Source organism: Vulpes lagopus, chromosome 13 (genome assembly GCF_018345385.1).
Source record: "Vulpes lagopus strain Blue_001 chromosome 13, ASM1834538v1, whole genome shotgun sequence".
Classification (NCBI taxonomy): Eukaryota; Metazoa; Chordata; class Mammalia; order Carnivora; family Canidae; genus Vulpes; species Vulpes lagopus.
The window spans coordinates 40,643,358-40,660,795 of record NC_054836.1 but is presented as its reverse complement, the minus strand read 5'-3'; the positions used below and the strand labels follow the sequence as shown (position 1 = coordinate 40,660,795).

Here is a 17,438-nt window from a genome sequence, read left to right as displayed (position 1 = left end):
TCCCTCTAAGTTTGAAATTTTTCAAGAGAAAAGGTTGAGGACAGATTAAAAACCACTATATTTAATAGACATAGGTTTTACAATCTTCAAATACATATTGCAAAAGTACTTACCTTACTTGAGGTTGTAAGCAAGAAAGCCCTTTGCAGATTTTCCTTTTCAGCCAAACAGAACTGCAGCCTGCCAATCTCTTCTTTGAAATGAGTAATCATGCTTTCTTTGTTCCCATCTAAATTCTTCAAAGTCTGGACCTCTGACACAAGTTTGGTATTTTCTATTTCGGTATTCTTCAGATGTACCTGTAACAGTGCTTGAAAATGTCAAGAAAACTCTAGTTCCAGAACCTAAATTTCTCAAATTTCAAAATACCAATGTTTCTCTCTAACCTCAGTATGATCAAGGAATTGGAAGACTTATTAGACAGGGAGTCAAGAGACTCAAGGTGTATCAAATGACTAGCTAATATACAGGAACAGAACATAGCCTAAGTTTGAGTTTTTGTTTTTAATTTTTCATAGAGATTATATCTAAGGTCTAACAACATTACCTGATCTCTAAAGTCTTTTCCATTGGTTTAATAAATTTAAGTTCTCTTTAAAAATGCAAACCAATTTGGTTGTTCTTTTGGAGGAACAAATTATTTTACAGGTATAATCAGATAGAAAGGCATGGTGAGATTCTGGAACATTGAAGAGGTACATTCAAGAACATCTTAGTGGTGGCTGGGTGGCTAAACGGCTGAACAGCTGTCTTCGGCTCAGGACATGATCCTGCACCAAGCTCCCTGCAGGGAGCCTGCTTCTCCCTCTGCCTATGTCTCTGCCTCCTCTCTGTGTCTCTCCTGAATAAATAAATAAAATCTTTAGAAAAAAAAAAAACCCAGAAAACAAAAATCTCTAAGGAAGTTTTACTTCCAATTTTTGCGGATACACACATACAAATGAAATACTGTTTGGAACACTGGGAGGCTGGGGGAGAGTATATGCAAATGGAAATTTTGATGTCACTTTGATCCCAACTGATAAGCTTATGGAAAACTAGAGATATTACCATACTATAAAAGAATAAATCCCTAAGGCACCTCATTCTTTCCCTTTCTTCCTTACTGCCCAGTCTTTTGCAAAGGACTCATCATTCAGATGTAAAACAAACACAAGTCTGCAGAAGGTGGGAAAAGCAAAGTATAAGGGATAATTTAGAGCAGTAAAGGAAAAATGCTGAATTTACCTTAAACATCAGAAGTCCTAGTCTCAGGACAGAAAGAAAAAGCAGGATGGAAATAACATCTTTAAGGATAGATCTTTCTCTTTCCAAAATAACTCTCCTAGTTGTCATTCATTACACCTCTTCAGCATCACTGTTTTAACTTAAGGACCTTCCTAAACCCTTCCCAATACTAAAGAGAAGGCCTTCAGAATTCATCTTATTATTGAATTGAAATGACTGAAGACATACACATTCAATCTTATTATCTCCCACTGTGCTAAGAAAAAATAAAAGCAATTATCCACAGAGAAATAATGCTCAGGTCTTTTCCTGGCAACAAAACTGAAATATTCTCACTGAAATTCATTGAGTAAAAAATTATTCGAGATGCCAAATTTTCACTTACTTAAGAAATGCTTTACATCTTTAAAAAGAAACTGCATTTGGAGGAGGTTTGTAAAAACACTGTATAAACAGTAATCCAATTGTATCAATTTTTCTAGATGTATTTATTATTTCCCCTTTTCACAAAATGTGCTCAAAAACCAAACATTATTTTGGGGCATATTTTCTTAAAGGGTCAAATCATAAAATCACCCACCAGTGAATCATGTTTTGGGAGTGACAAACATACATGCATACATGTACGCACACCCTGGGGATAAGCTATTCAAGAAATAAAATGAGTTTAACACAGTATGTAAAATGTCCCCATCCATCCTTTCTGTCCTAAGGTGTATGGTGGACTCAAGACCTACCTTCTAAAATAGCAAAAACAAAAACAAAACAAAACCACTACCAAAAATAAAAAGGAAGGGGACACCTGGGTGGCTCAGTGGTTGGAGCATCTTGGGGTGTGATTCCAGAGTTGCAAGATCTAGTCCCACATTAGGATAGTCCCACCTTCTCCCTCTGCCTATGTCTCTGCCTCTCACTCATGAATGAATAAAATCTTAAAAAAAATTTCCTCATCTGGAAATGCCTTCAAGAACTGCCATTAGCTACTTAAGATAAATGTCTCAATTTATATTTACATTATTGGTAATTAAGCTAACCATTCTATTTCCAAATCATTCAAAAAAGAAAAACTTCAGAAGGTGAGGATTAGAACATTTTTTTAAATGACATTTTCTGAAGAATATTCTAAAAGTCAAACTTTAAAACATGACAATTGTCACTGAAATTAATGCTCTAAAACATATGATGTTCTTAAAAGGGGGAACATTTGGTTTTATAAATTTCTGATAAACAGTAGGTATCTTGTTACTTTGACTTATTATGTATCACCTGCTCAGTAACTAAAATACCAGCAATTCCCTGAAAACTTTTAGGGACTACACACTTGAGAGATAGTTTTCAAATAGATCCCCAAATCCTCTGATACTTCTCTGCAAGAAGTGAAGCCCAACTCCCCTCTCCTTAAGTAGTGGCTTGAGCCAAGTGACTGGGCTTCTAATGAGCAAGATAAAGTAGAAGAAATAACATTCAACTTTGGTGACTAGGTCATAAAGTGCACTAGGACTTCCTATTTGCTCTCTTGGAGAGCTCACTCCAAGGGAAACTGGCTGCCATACTGTGAAAACATTCAAGCAGCACTGATGCCACATAGCCCACAGAGTTTCTGTCAAGAGGCATCCTGTCAAGAGACTCCTGTCAAGAGTCATTTGTGTGAGCCACCTTGACTGCAGATCCTCCAGTTCCAATTAAGCCTGTAGCTGACTACAGCCCTAGTCAACATCCTAAATGCAAATGACCAAGACATCCTAAGCCAAAACCATGTAGCTAAGCTCCTTCCAAGCTTCTGACCACTGAATTTCAGAGTAATTTGTTACACAGCAATAGATAACAAATAAAAATGAAATTAAGGGCAGCCCGGGCGGCTCAGTGGTTTAGTGCCACCTTCAGCCCAGGGTGTGATCCTGGAGACTCGGATCGAGTTCCACATCAGGCTCCCTGCATGGAGCCTGCTTTTCTCTCTGTCTCTGTCTCTCATGAATAAATAAATAAAATCTTTAAAAAAAGTGAAATTAATAAAGTACCTTATAAAGTTCCTTCTCATCTTTTTCTGTCTTCAATTGACATTCCAGTTGTTCTCTTTCATACTGTGCTTTCCTGAGTTTATCCTTTAAACTGAGTTAAAGTAACATTAATATAGACCAAAAAAATTCATTGAAACATTTCTGAAACAAAAGTATTGTTGAAAACCATCAGAAATACCTGTCTAATTCAGTTTCTTTTTCAATTGCTTTATGTGTCACTGACACAATATCTTCTTCAAGTTGGAGAGCTTTGGATGTAGCATCATTGTATCTCTTCTTAAACTCTTCATTTTCTGTTTTTAAGCTTTGTGATACTTCGATAAGATCCTTAGAAACAACAAAGTATTTTGAGAAATGTAACTTCTAAAACAAATGTGCATATCTTGCAATATCCCATATTTGTCCCCTCTAAAGTCTATAAACTAAGATTAAAAAACTAAACCTGAGACTGAAGGTTACATTCTACTTTTCATATACCAAATTAAACATTTATTAATTTTTTTCAGACTTCCCATATACCCTGTTTTTTGACTCCACAAGCTTCTCCACCAGAGGGCAGGCAAAAATGAGAAAAAAAAATTTTAGTCACTTTCATTTTTGACATCATACTTTTCAATGCTACTCTAGTGACAAATCAGTTTCATATGATACTATCACAGTTAACACCTTCTCAAAAAACGAAAAACAAAATCTCCTTCTGTTCTAGCACAGATTCATTAAGTGCCACCGATAATTATACCAAAATACTAATTTAAGGTATGTGCCTGAAGCAACGTTACTAATGATCTGATCACTGGGACTCAGAGGCCTGAATATGCAAAGAAACAGAAATAGAGAAGTAGTAAATGCAATAAAAACGTTTCTATTTAAAATAGAATATATTCCACCACAAACAATTTAAAAGTTATAAAAATTTTAACACATCAAGACAATTAAGTAACTTACAAGAACCTGATCAAGCTCCTCTCTAAATTCATTTCATGATCTGTAACATGAAGATAAAGCTTTTTCTCCCTAGCTAATAAAATCATGAGAATCAAATTTAACAATGTATATGGAGATACTCTGTTATGGAAACCTATACATCAAAGAACTGATAAGACAAATTATTTTGTTAAAAAATGATTTTAAAACTTCCCATAATGAAAGTGCCACCCACCTAAGCAATAGAAGCTAAAGTAAATCACCATGTTTATAATTTAAACATAAGAAACGTTATATAGTATTTATAAGCCACTTCGATTTTCATAAAGTGAAATATCACTTAAAATATATTGCTAGAATATGAAAATTACTATGTTGCATCTACACTTCATTTAAAAATTTGTCACAATAATGGTCAGATATATTCTGCTGGTTTTATTTTTGCTCAGCAAATGTTTCCTTACTAAATTTGCAATATTAAAGATTGTTATATAAAACTAAATGCTTATCATGCTGAGTAAACGTCAATGGGAGAAAGACAACCATATGGTTTCACTCATATGTGAAATATAAGAAATAGTCAAAAGATCATAAGGGAAAGGAGGAAAACTGAGTGGGGAAAAATTAGAAAGGAAGACAAACCATGACAAACTCCTAACTCTGGGAAAGGGCTGCAGAAGGGGAGGTGGGTGGGGGAACAGAGTAACTGGATGACAGGCATTAAGGAGGACACATGATGAGATGAGCAATGGGGGTTATACTATATGTTGGCAAACTGAATTTAAATAAAGTAAAAAACTAAGTGCCTTTCTGATTCCAATGACAACACCATAGAAATAAATAACATTCCCTCTGCTGTAAACTGTTGTCAATATCCAATGATTCTTGCAAATCTTAGAAAATGCGATAGAGAGCAAATGGAGGCCCACAGCAGACTCCAGAGGTGGGGCTCCATCCCAGGACCCTGGAATCAGGACCTGAGCCAAAGGCAAACACAATAGACTGAGCCATCCAGATGCCCCAATTCTGCAAATCTGACACATTTTTCAGTTATCTGTCTTGCTGATTTATAAAGAGAGCCAGAGAGGTTTCTAAACAGTTTTTTGTTTTTGTTTTTGTTTTTTTTTAATTTTGTATTGTTAGTTTTGCCACATGTTCTCTTGGCACTGCAAATAGGCTACAGATTTTATCCAGGTATCTCTTCTTTCAAGAAGACCACAATGCCTAGAAGCAAAAACTATTTTATGAATCTATAATTAATGAAGTTCCATAATAGGTAAACAACATTCTAAAAGTGTATGGGGCAAGAACTAGAGAAGATTCATAAGCAACTAAATGCAAAATAAGAACTTAATCCTTTATCTAGGAGCCAGTTAAGTTTACAGTGAGTCACAAATTAATTCTAATGTAACTTGACAGTCTTAGAATCTTTTCCTGTTACCCATAAAAGCACCTAAGCTTCTCAGCATCCATACCTATTTTCTAATGGCATGAAAATGCTAAAGATTATTCTTCAGGCTTCTAGTTTTCTTGTCTGAGTGAAGCATTGCATCTCAATTTGGCTAAGTCTTTTCACAGCATGAAAATGACATACACCTAAAAATCCTGCTTTCTTTAAAAGCTGACTTTAAAAAAAAATAAAATTTAGAATACAATTTTTGAAAAACACTTGAAATTTGAGAGATCCATTCAGTCAATATTTGCAAATCATGCCCAAAAACTAATTCTATTAAAGTAACACTTAGACTAAGTCTGCTACACTGTGCATCAAGATAAAAATAAGGCAAAAGGAGATTAAGAGACGGGCATTTCAAATTCATGTAGTGGATTTCTTCCCCTTCTCAAACGTTAAAGAATCCCTACCATGATCCACTACTGACAATTCCTTCAAGTCGTAATTCTCAAATATGAACTAGAGAAAAAAAATTAGTCACTTATCTGTGTGGATAAACATGCACTAAAAATATCTAAAGTAACAATACACTTATTCTCATGATTGAAAAATAAATTCTGATTACAAATGAATACATTTGGAAAAAACATAGTATCATGGACAACTACTTAAAAAGTATGGTATTCTGGATTCAAATGTATACAGTGGTAAAATTTAGTAAATCAGTAACTGAATACTCTAAACAGCAAATTATTGGCCAAGGGATTATGTTATTTATGGAAGTTGTGAGATTTTAAAGATTTTATTTATTCTAGAGAGAGAAAGAGCATGAGCAAGGGAGGGGAGGGGCAGAAGCAGAGGAAGAGAGAGAATTGCAAGCAAACTGCACTAAACTCTGGAGCCCGACCAGGGAGCCCAACACAGGGCTCAATCTCACGACCCTGAGATCATAACTTGAGTCAAAATCAAGAGTCAGATGTTTAACCAACTGAGCCACCCAAGTATCCTGGAAATCACATGATTTTAAAATAAACCTTACTCATCTGATTTAATCTGGCTTTTCTCAAACACTCTGCATCTTGAAACCAACTAAAATACTAAGCTATGCAGATACCTACATAGAATGTAAGTGTACCTTACATTCTATGTAAGGCCAATGTTCAACAAGGCAGATTTTTGAAAAATAGGGATGCCTGGGTGGCTCAGTGGTTGAGGGTCTGCCTTTGGCTCAGGGCATGATCCCGTGGTCCCAGAATCAAGTCTCTCATCGGGCTCCCTGTGGGGATCCTGATCCTTCCTCTTCCTATGTCTCTGATTCTCTCTCTCTCTCATGAATAAATAAATAAAATCTTAAAAAAAAAAAAATCACACAACTGATGCCTTGCTGGCTCAGTCAGTTGGGCATGCAACTCAATCTCAGGGTGGAGAGTTCAAGTACCACATTGTGGGTAGAGAAATTTAAATTTTTTTAATTTTAAAAAGTTAAAAATCACAAAACTCATCAGGAAAACAAACATGGGAAGAGGAACTGAATAAACATTTTTTCATAAACATACAAATGGACAATAGGTACATGAAAAAGGTACTCAACATCACTAAACGTCAGGGAAATGCAAATCAAAACCACAGTGAGCTATCTCCTCATATCCGTCAGGATGGCCATCATCAAAAAGTCAAGACATAACCAACTCTTGGTGAAGACGTGGAGAAAAGGGAACCTTTGTACACTTTTGGTGTGAGTACTATCGAAAACAATATGGAGGTTCCTCAAAAAATTAAACCTACCATATGATCCAGCAATCTCACTTCTGGGTACATATTGAAAGGAGATAAAACCAGGATACAGAAGAGATCCACACTCCCATTTACTGCAATTTATTGACAATGGTCAAGATACAGACAATCTAAGTGTCTATTAACAAATGAAAGGATAAAGAAGATATGGTACATATATACAATGGAGTACTATTCAACCATGAGAAAGAAAATCCTGTCATCTGCAATAATACATGTGGACCCTGAGTGCACTCTGTTAAGTGAAATAAGCCAGAGAAAGACAAACACTGCATAGCACCACTTAAATGTAGAATCACTTATATGTACTTAAATTCATACAGAAAAAAGGGGGGGGCCTCCCACGGCAACCAGATAGAAGAAACAGGGAGAGGCTGGTAAAAAGGTATAAAGTTTCACTTATAAGATGAATAAGGTCTAAGGTTCTAATGTATAAAATAGTGACTAAACACTGTCTATTTAACAGAAATTTACTAAGAAAACAGAACTTAAATGTTCTTTAAAAAAAAAATAAAAAACATAAATGTGGGATGCCTGGGTGGCTCAGCAGTTATTCATCTACCTTGGCTCAGGGCGTGATCCTGGAGTCCCAGGATTGAATCCCACATCAGGCTCCCTGCATGGAGCCTGCTTCTCCCTCTGCCTATGTCTCTGCCCCTTTTTCTGTCTCTCATGAATAAATTAAAAAATCTTAAAATAAATAAAAACTTAAAAAGAGAAATGTGAGTTGACAGATGTGTTAATTAACTAGATAAGAATCCTTTCACAATGTATATGTGTATGTATAGCAAAGCTGAAAAAAATAAACTAGAAAATATCAAAGATACAAGTCTTATAAAACCATAAAAATGCATTATCTTACACTTTAGTATCAATCTATACAAAGATTACAAGCTAGTTTAAACTATACAAATATATTTTAGGAGCAAAGTATTATAAATTTCCTGAAATTATTACTTAGCAAATCGGATATAAAATGAAAATTGGGGGGATCCCTGGGTGGCGCAGCGGTTTGGCGCCTGCCTTTGGCCCAGGGCGCGATCCTGGAGACCCGGGATCGAGTCCCGCATCGGGCTCCCGGCGCATGGAGCCTGCTTCTCCCTCTGCCTGTGTCTCTGCCTCTCTCTCTTTCTCTCTGTATGACTATCATAAATAAATAAAATTTAAAAAAAAAAAAAAAAAAAAAAAAAAATGAAAATTGGCCTTAAAGAAATTTATTGATATACACACCTAAGTTATAAAGATCACTCCTACAACATTAAAATGAAGCCTCTATAGGGCACCTGGGTGGCTCAGTTGGTTAAGCATCCAACACCTGATTTTGCCTCAGGTAGTACTCTCAGGGTTGTAAGACTGAGCCCCTCACTGGGCTATCTCTGTGCTGGGCCTGGAGCCTGCTTTAAGATTCGCTCTCCCAGGGATCCCTGGATGGCTCAGCGGTTTAGCTCCTGCCTTTGGCCCAGGGCGTGGTCCTGGAGTTCCAGGATCGAGTCCCACGTCAGGCTCCTTGCCTAGAGCCTGCTTCTCCCTCTGCCTCTCTCTCTCTCTCTCTCTCTCTGTCACTCATGAATAAATAAATAAAATATTAAAAAAAAAAAAAGATTCCCTCTCCCTCTGCTCCTCCCTAATAAAAAACAATGTAATTTTAAAAAATAAAAGTCTTTGTGTCTTTTTTTTTCCTCAATGATAATCCATAAAAAAAAAAGTTAGAAATTCAGTGGTTATCATAGCTTCAAAACTGGTTTTCGGCAATTCTAACATATAAGGATATATATGTACACACACACACATACTCAAGTATATGTGTGTGTGTATACTTGAGCCAATTCCTATACTAAGCAGTTTAAGTGTCTTAAATTACCTCTGTCCAAAACTCATTATCCAATACAGTAATAAATACAGCTTTAGAAAAGAGAAACCCAAAAATATAAAGACAGAAGTCTGCACTAGCCAGAGCCAGCATGAGAAATCTTTCATGCCCTCTCTCCTATCTCTAACTCCCAAATGCCTCACAGTACCTCAAAGTATCCTACCTAGTTTATGAAACTTAAGAATGTAAACAATATGTATAAAACAGTTTATAACATGTTCCTTGTATTACTTAAGCAATACTGCTTTTGTTTTCTCAAAAATAATTTAGTTTAAAAATATCCTGAAGTACATCTTATATTAACAACATTCGAGTTAAGATTGTAATTTATTTTATGGGGAAAAAACCTCAACTCATAGTTTAGACTCCAAAACATAATATACCAAACTCTAAAGCTTAACAAGGTGACAGTTCATTTTAGTCCTATTCAAAAAACAAGACTCAAGATCATTGGTTTCCTGCGCCTTAATCTTCTGATTTTCAAATATGTATCTAGCACTCCAAAACAGAAAGAACACAATGAATATACCTACAAACAGCTAATTTTATGACTAAAAAATGTAAAGATTGGGTTAAGAAAAAGACTAACCAATACAATGGAATATCATTTGACAGTGAATAAAGTACTGATACATATTATACCATACATGAGCCCTGAAAACATTATGCTAAGTGAAAGAAGCCAGTCACAAAGGCCACACATAATTTCATTTATATACAATGCCCAAAATACACAATCCATAGAGATAGAAACTTAGCTTCGTGGCTGCCTAGGACTGAGGGGGAAGGAAATGGAGAATGACCACTAACAAGTACAGGTTTCTACTAGGGTGATGAAAATGCTCTAAAATTAGATTATGGGAGAAAACTGGGTAGCTCAGTCAGTTGGCTGGCTGCCTTCAGCTCAGGTCATGATCCCAAAGAGCCCCATGGCAGGTTCCCTGCTCAGTGGGAGTCTGCTTCTGCTTCTCCCTCTCCTGCTCCCCCTGCTTGTGCTCTTACTCTCACTCTCTCTCAAATAAAAAAAAAAAATCTATAAATTTAAAAAATTAGATTATGCTAATGGATTCACAATTCCATAAATGTAAGAACCACTAAATTGTATATTGTAAAGTGCTGGACTTTTATGATATGTAAATTATACATTAGATCTCAATAAAGATGTTTAAAAAAAAAAAAAGATCAATTAGGGGCACTTAGGTGCATCAGTCAGTTAAGCATCTGCCTTCTGCTCAGGTCATGATCTCTGGTTTCAGGAGCAAGCCCCAGATCCAGGGATCAAACCCCTTACCAAGCTTCCTGCTCAGCAGGGAGTCTGCTTCTCTCTCCCACACTCTTGAGCTTGCACCTGCACCCGTACCCTCTCTCCCCTCTCCACCCCTTCCCACTGCTTTTTTTTTTTAATCTTTTTAAAAAATCAGTAAGTTCACATCTTTAGTCCCTATGGGCAGAAGTACAGAGTGTCATTAAGAGCAATGGAAGGAGCCAGACTGCCTGCCTCTACCATTTTACATACTGTTCGACCACAGGCAGGTTAAACAACCTCTCTGTGCTACCTTTGTAAAATTCATATTTTAAAATGTCTATTTAACAGAATTAAGTTAACACAAGTCAACACTCAGAACAGCACCTGGCTTATATTAAGTATTCTATGGGTTCTTATTAATCAGTCTTTTATAGTAGAGAAAAAACACAAAGTTGAACTAGAAATGAATGTAAAAATTATCCTTAATAAAGCAAATAGTTACTTTTTAAAATCTAGGGTATACATGAATAATGGAACATACACACACATTACATTAAAATATAGGCAAAATACAATATGTAACTTATGAGCTCTCAATTTATAGATGTTATTTGGTTTCAGTTTTAATCTACTTTGTAATCCTACTTTATTCCTTCAAGCAGCCAATTACACAATATAACCTAAAATATAATTTAAAAAAATAAAATATAATTAAATGTAACACTTAAACCAATCTGTTTTTGATAACCTTCACACATCCAATTCTTTTCAGTTACAAAATAGGAGTGTTCTCTCTATTGGCGTTTTACAATAAAAAGTATTTATAAAAGATAAAAGATTTATAAATAATTATTATAAACATTTAACTTAGTATGTGTCAAGTATTGGATAACAAGCTAATCTTATTTTATATAACAATGAAAAATGCAACTATGTCTTATACCATGAAGAAACTGAAGGTTGCTCCAGAACGTTCCTAGTAAACTGTCCATTATAAAATTTTAAGTGAAATTGTAGATGATATATCATAACAGTCCTTCAGGTATTCAGTAGTATACATACCCAAAGAGAAGACATTTAGAATTACTGTATCAAAAGTGTTTAGAATTCACACTATCGAAGAGATTTAAAACAAGTGCCAAGATATGTAATGGATTTTATAAGCCACCCAATTTAAGACAAGCAAGGTGTTCTATCTGCCAGGAAAGCCTGCCTGATTAGACAGGTAAAAAAGAATTTCTTTTAAAAAAAGCCCAGGGGACAATGGGTGGCTCAGTGGTTGAACATCTGCCTTTGGTTCAGGGCATGATCCTAGGGTGCTCGGGATCAAGTCCCGCATCAGGCTCCCTAGGAGCCTGCTTCTCCCTCTGCCTATGCCTCTGCCTCTTTGTGTCTCTCATGAATAAAGAAATAAAATCTTAAAAAAAAAAAATACTAGTAACGAAAAGAACTATTTCTCCTAGCAAGCACATTTTATTCCCAGAAATAAGCAGGCAACCTATAACTCAGATTTTTTTTTAACATATGTAAGTACCACTTCTAGGATCTGAGAAAAATGGTATGAATGTCATATTCATATTTTACTCATACATTTTTAAACATTTATTTGAGAGAGTGAGCAAGCATGAGCAAGGAGAGGGGCAGAGAGAGAAGCAGCAGACTCCCCATAGAGCAGGAAACCTGACATGTGGTTCAACTCCAGGACCCTGGGATCACGACCAAAGCCAAGGCAGATGCTTAATTGACTGAGCCTCTCAGGTGTCCTTTTATTCCTATTTTAGTTCATCATTATGAAAACTAGTAAAATAATACTTATATTTAGTGGGAATCTATAATGTAACAAACACCATTCTAGGTCTTTTTTTCTTTTTTTAAGATTTTATTTATTTACTTGAGAGAGAGAGAGAGAGAGAACACACAAACTGGGGGGAAAAGCAAAGAGAGAACAAGAAGACTTCACACTGAGCATGGAGCCCAACATGAGGTTCAAACCCATGACCCCAAGATCACAACCTGCGCCGAAATCAAGAGTCTGATGCCACCCAGGCACCGCAGGTCTTTTTTTAATCACCATTTTAATAGCATGGAATAGCATTTTAAAAGCCACTTCCAAATACCTCATCTTCCCAGATTATAAACCCAACACAAGAATAGCAGCAGGGAAGAAGTCCCCTCTAAGATTAGTGCCTGTCATCAATATTTATGAGTTCCATAAAAACTGCTGTTGACCTCTTCTGGGTACAACAGCTACAATCTTCTACAAATTTTGCTTCACTAATCCCCTGACCTCAATCTACCAACTTTCTTAATCTATGTATGTCAGAATAAGCTCTCTTCAGAATGGTCTTTTCTATAGTATTTAACTCTTGTCACCTGGACAGCAAAGAGTACGTGAGACTTTAAATCTCCGCTAATACTCGACTAGACCAGAGGCAAGGCCTCACGCACATGAGTAATTTCACACAATCAAAGCCCTACTAACTCTGCCATTTCTATTCTTCCAATCATCCATTCTTCCCTTGGATTTCAAGATGATCAGAATTGAAACCTCAAAGGCCACATTTCAAGGCATTCTTGATCTTATTGGCTAAGTATACGCTGTAATGGGCCATTTTTATGAGTATTCTATCTTCTCACCTCCATCCCAGGCTGTAACAGAGTGAAAGAAAAAAAGACTGGCATTCCAGTCTGGAAAAATTGCCAAATTCAGGTATAAAATGAGATAGAAGTGTAAAGATTAGAGAGAACAGAGTAATAACTATACAGAATAGCCAGTGAGTTAAAACAATGGAATAAGCCATTTATCTGAATGTCCTAACAATCAAGGAAAGCACATATAGTATATTTTAATATTTGGTATACTTGCTTATCCTATAGGATATTCCCACTGCAGGATCCTAAGTGTTCCCCCCAAGAGTAAAATGGGGGAGTAACTGCATATTTTAAACAAAATAGGCTAATGGCACTAAAAACAGATGTTTCAGATGTTTATAAGGAGATTTATTATTATAAACATTGCTTGATATTATGTTTCTAACTCAAAGGAGTAGTCCTCAAATTGACAAGTCAAAAAGAATCTTTCCAGAATTTCAGCCTTATTTATGTATCATCTCTGTTCAGGTGTACAATTTACAACCATTCTACTGGAGTATAAAAATCAGTGAAGGGATCCCTGGGTGGCGCAGCGGTTTGGCGCCTGCCTTTGGCCCAGGGCGTGATCCTGGAGACCCGGGATCGAATCCCACATTAGGCTACCGGTGCATGGAGCCTGCTTCTCCCTCCGCCTGTGTCTCTGCCTCTCTCTCTCTCTCTGTGACTATCATAAAAAAAAAAAAAAAAAATCAGTGAAAATCACTGCACTACTGGTTCAAGGGACAACTAGTAAGTAATTGCTCTAGGCCTTGTTGAACAAAAGAAAAATGTAACACACCCCACCCTTAGGGAGCAACAGGTTAATCCTGTAAAAAAGACACAAAATATCCAACTAGTTATAATGAGATTGTGAAAGGTATCATCATAATCTGTGTTTGTCAAAACTAACAAATTACCTGCTCAGGGAGGCACCTGACAGGATAGCACTGGTGTTATACTGTATGTTGGCAAATAGAACTTCAAAAAAAAAAAAAAAACTAACAAGTTACTTTTCTTGTGAAAATAAGTCAATGACTAGGTGACTGTTTTCATCTACTAAAGTTAAATCCATTTGCATCTCTAATGAAACAGGGCAGCCTGGGTGGCTCAGCAGTTTAGCGCAGCCTTCAGCCCAGGGCCTGATCCTGGAGACCCAGGATCGAGGCCCACGTCGGGCTCCCTGCATGGAGCCTGCTGCTCCCTCTGCCTGTGTCTCTGCCTCTCTCTCTGTCTCTCAAGAATAAATAAATAAAATATTAAAAAAAAAAAAAAAAGAAACTACACTATTTCAAAGGTATACCTCTTTATATGTATTTTTAGAATAATTTATAGCATTTCTCACATTTTGTCTAATATTACGTCTTATTTCACTGAATTCCTTTTGGAAAGTTAATTTTTTTTTTAATTTTTATTTATTTATGATAGTCACAGAGAGAGAGAGGCAGAGACACAGGCGGAGGGAGACGCAGGCTCCATGCACCGGGAGCCTGACGTGGGATTCGATCCCGGATCTCCAGGATCGCGCCCTGGGCCAAAGGAAGGCGCCAAACCGCTGCGCCACCCAGGGATCCCCTGGAAAGGTAATTTTAACTACTTTGTTCTGTCATTCTGTTATTCAGTATTTATCACTCCTAATTATATTTCCAACCCCTACTCCCAAGCCAATTATTCTATAATTAGATGGAAAGCATATAGAAAGTTGTCAGGAACTAACTCATCAAGACTGGCACCAAAAAAATCTGCAAGTATTTTAACCATTTATAACAAGAAGCAGCAGCAGCAAATTGATAGGAACTGATCTATTCTTCTTTATGTATCTAAATGCTATTTTTTAAGAACAGTTTTTACTCATTTTAACGGGCTCAGCTCTTTAAAAAGTGGGTTTCAGACAATATACTACCAACTACAATCAGTTACATAAAACACAACTAACCTTTTGCTCTGTTTGCAGTTGGTCACATCTTTCTTTCTCATGGTTAAGTTCTCTTTCCAATCTTCCAACTTGTTCTCGAAGTTGTGTTGTTTCTTTTTCCAGAACACCAATTAACTTTAACAGTTCTTCTTTTTCTTTCATTGTTTTCTCAATTTTCAACTGTAAAACAAAAAACTCAAATTGATTTTTATGATCCTAAAATGTTACTCAGTTTTCCACTTCAAAAAAATAGTGAAGAAATGCATGAAAAGAACTCCTACACAATCTACTTCATGAATCATACATGTAAATAAAAATTCATAAATCATAAATTTAAACTTTCTTTTGGTTGGGCAAAAAGAACATTAAAAGAAGGTATAAAATCAAGGGCGCCTGAGTGGCTCAGTTAAAGCGGCTGCCCTCGGCTCAGTTCATGATCCCGGGATCCTGGGATCAAGCCTCGCATTGAGGTCCCTGCTCAGTGGGCAGCCTGCTTCTCCCTCTTACTCTCCTTGTTGTCTCTCAAATAAACAAACTCTTTTTTTTTTTTTTTTTAAAAAAGGAACTCCCTTATATGTTACATAAGGCCTTCATCTATGGCATTACTCTTAAAGTTTTATTTATTAAGTAATACCAGTTGATATTTTTTTAATGGTCTCTGGCTAAATTAAAACAAACTTAAAGGAACTGCAAATTTTAGGACAAAAATGCATACTGTAACAATAAATTAACAATGTAAGTGATTCTTATAGGAACACAAATAGTAACTCAATTCAGGAAAACCTAAACTCCAATAGTCTAAAAGATCACTAATTAAAGGACCTAAAATAGTAGTAAATAAAATGGTCAATATTTCTCTTAGAACAAGAAGTCTCTGACTCAAACAGGAGAATAATGAAGACTCAAAGGGAAAATTTCACAAAGTAAGCATCATACATTTAACTAAAATAAAATATTTTCCTGGTACAGTCTAAGTTGGCCTTAGGAATCAAAGTCTTGGAATCAAATTCCAAGACTCCAGGGTCTTGGAATCAAAGTGATTAAACTCTATGATGGGGGAGGGGGGGTTTGGCTCCTGGGTGGCTCAATTGGTTAAGCATCTGCCTTTGCCTCAGGTCATGACTAGGATCCTGGGATCAAGTACCGAAACAGGTTCCTTGCTCAGCAAGGAGCCTGGTTCTCCCATTCCCTCTGCTGCTCCCCCTGCTTGTGCTCTTAATTCTCATTCTCTGTCAAATAAATAAATATTTTAAAAGAATAAAAACTCTAAAATGAGTCTTACAAAAGTTGAAGAACTGCAAAATTTTAGTATGACTCTTCTAACAGACCAAATGAAAACATTATGAGTAAATATGCCCTCAAAAAAGAAAACTTTATTCATTAAACTACTTCTATACCTTATTTTTTAAAAAACACCTTTTGGCTCTTAACTTTCTGGCAGCTTAACAGTAAAAATGTATCTTGACATAGTGCAATAGAAACATTATGAAAGAACCTACTTTTCCTAGTGATTCATTTAATTGGCACATACTTTCTGAAGAGTTTACTAAATCTTGAGGAGGAATTTTAAAAAGGAATTCAAATTAGATAAAAATATATACAAGTCTAATTCCTGCCTCCGATTGTGTAATTTGAAATCTTTTAAGCACTCAAAAGTTAAAATTTTATAATTAGCACTCATCATCTAAACTCACTGATTAAATTAATGTTTCACGCTATTTATCTCCCTTTATCACTTCTTTATTTTGTTTTTGTTGTTTTTTGCTAAACCGACTGCAGCTGCACACACTTCATCCCTAAAAACTTACAGCAAACATCTCCTAGTAAGGAGACTCTCCTTTTCAACCACTACTCTCACAAATAAGAAAATTCACAATAGTTTAACATCCAATGGATAGTTCATAGTTCTGTATATTCCCACTATCCTCAAAATACCTATTTTTTTAAATTCTAAGATCCAATCAAGGTTCACACATAAAATGATTAATAAGACATAACCCTTCAATGTCAGGGCCACAAATGTCTTATACTTGTACTAATTTTGTGCAGTTTTAGATAAAATCATTAAAGAATTTGATGAATGTGGAAAATTTTAGACACATCAAAAAATTGATCAAAATATAAAAATATTTTATCTCAGCACCTAAGAGACAACAACTTAAATTTTCCTTATGAAGTACCTCTTATGAATAGGAAGAAGTGCAATGAATTACACAACATCCCAATTAACTTAGAGAAGAAATATAAGAAAGATATTACATTATAAATGCCTAAATGTTGTTTTCTGGTTTCTTTTTTTTGGTTGGAGGCCCTGAAATCAGGGTGGTCTAATAAGTATTTAAAATGCTGCAATATAAATGCTAACTGGATTCTTTTTAAGAGATGGGCTTGTTTCACTGTCTTTGACTAGTATTCAAATACCA

General features: G+C 35.8%; 1 protein-coding gene across 3 annotated transcripts in view; it reads right to left on the bottom strand.

Annotated features, from left to right (window-relative positions):
- TAX1BP1 (Tax1 binding protein 1) overlaps positions 1-17,438 on the bottom strand; it is a 91,815-nt gene that overhangs the window by 50,290 nt on the left and 24,087 nt on the right. For all 3 annotated transcript variants that reach the window (XM_041728185.1, XM_041728186.1, XM_041728187.1), the window contains exons 5-8: positions 15,037-15,195; positions 3,424-3,572; positions 3,246-3,336; positions 114-299 (exon numbers count right to left, since the gene is read on the bottom strand). In XM_041728185.1, coding sequence (XP_041584119.1) covers positions 114-299; positions 3,246-3,336; positions 3,424-3,572; positions 15,037-15,195 — 585 coding nt within the window. The remainder of the gene's footprint in view (positions 1-113; positions 300-3,245; positions 3,337-3,423; positions 3,573-15,036; positions 15,196-17,438) is intronic.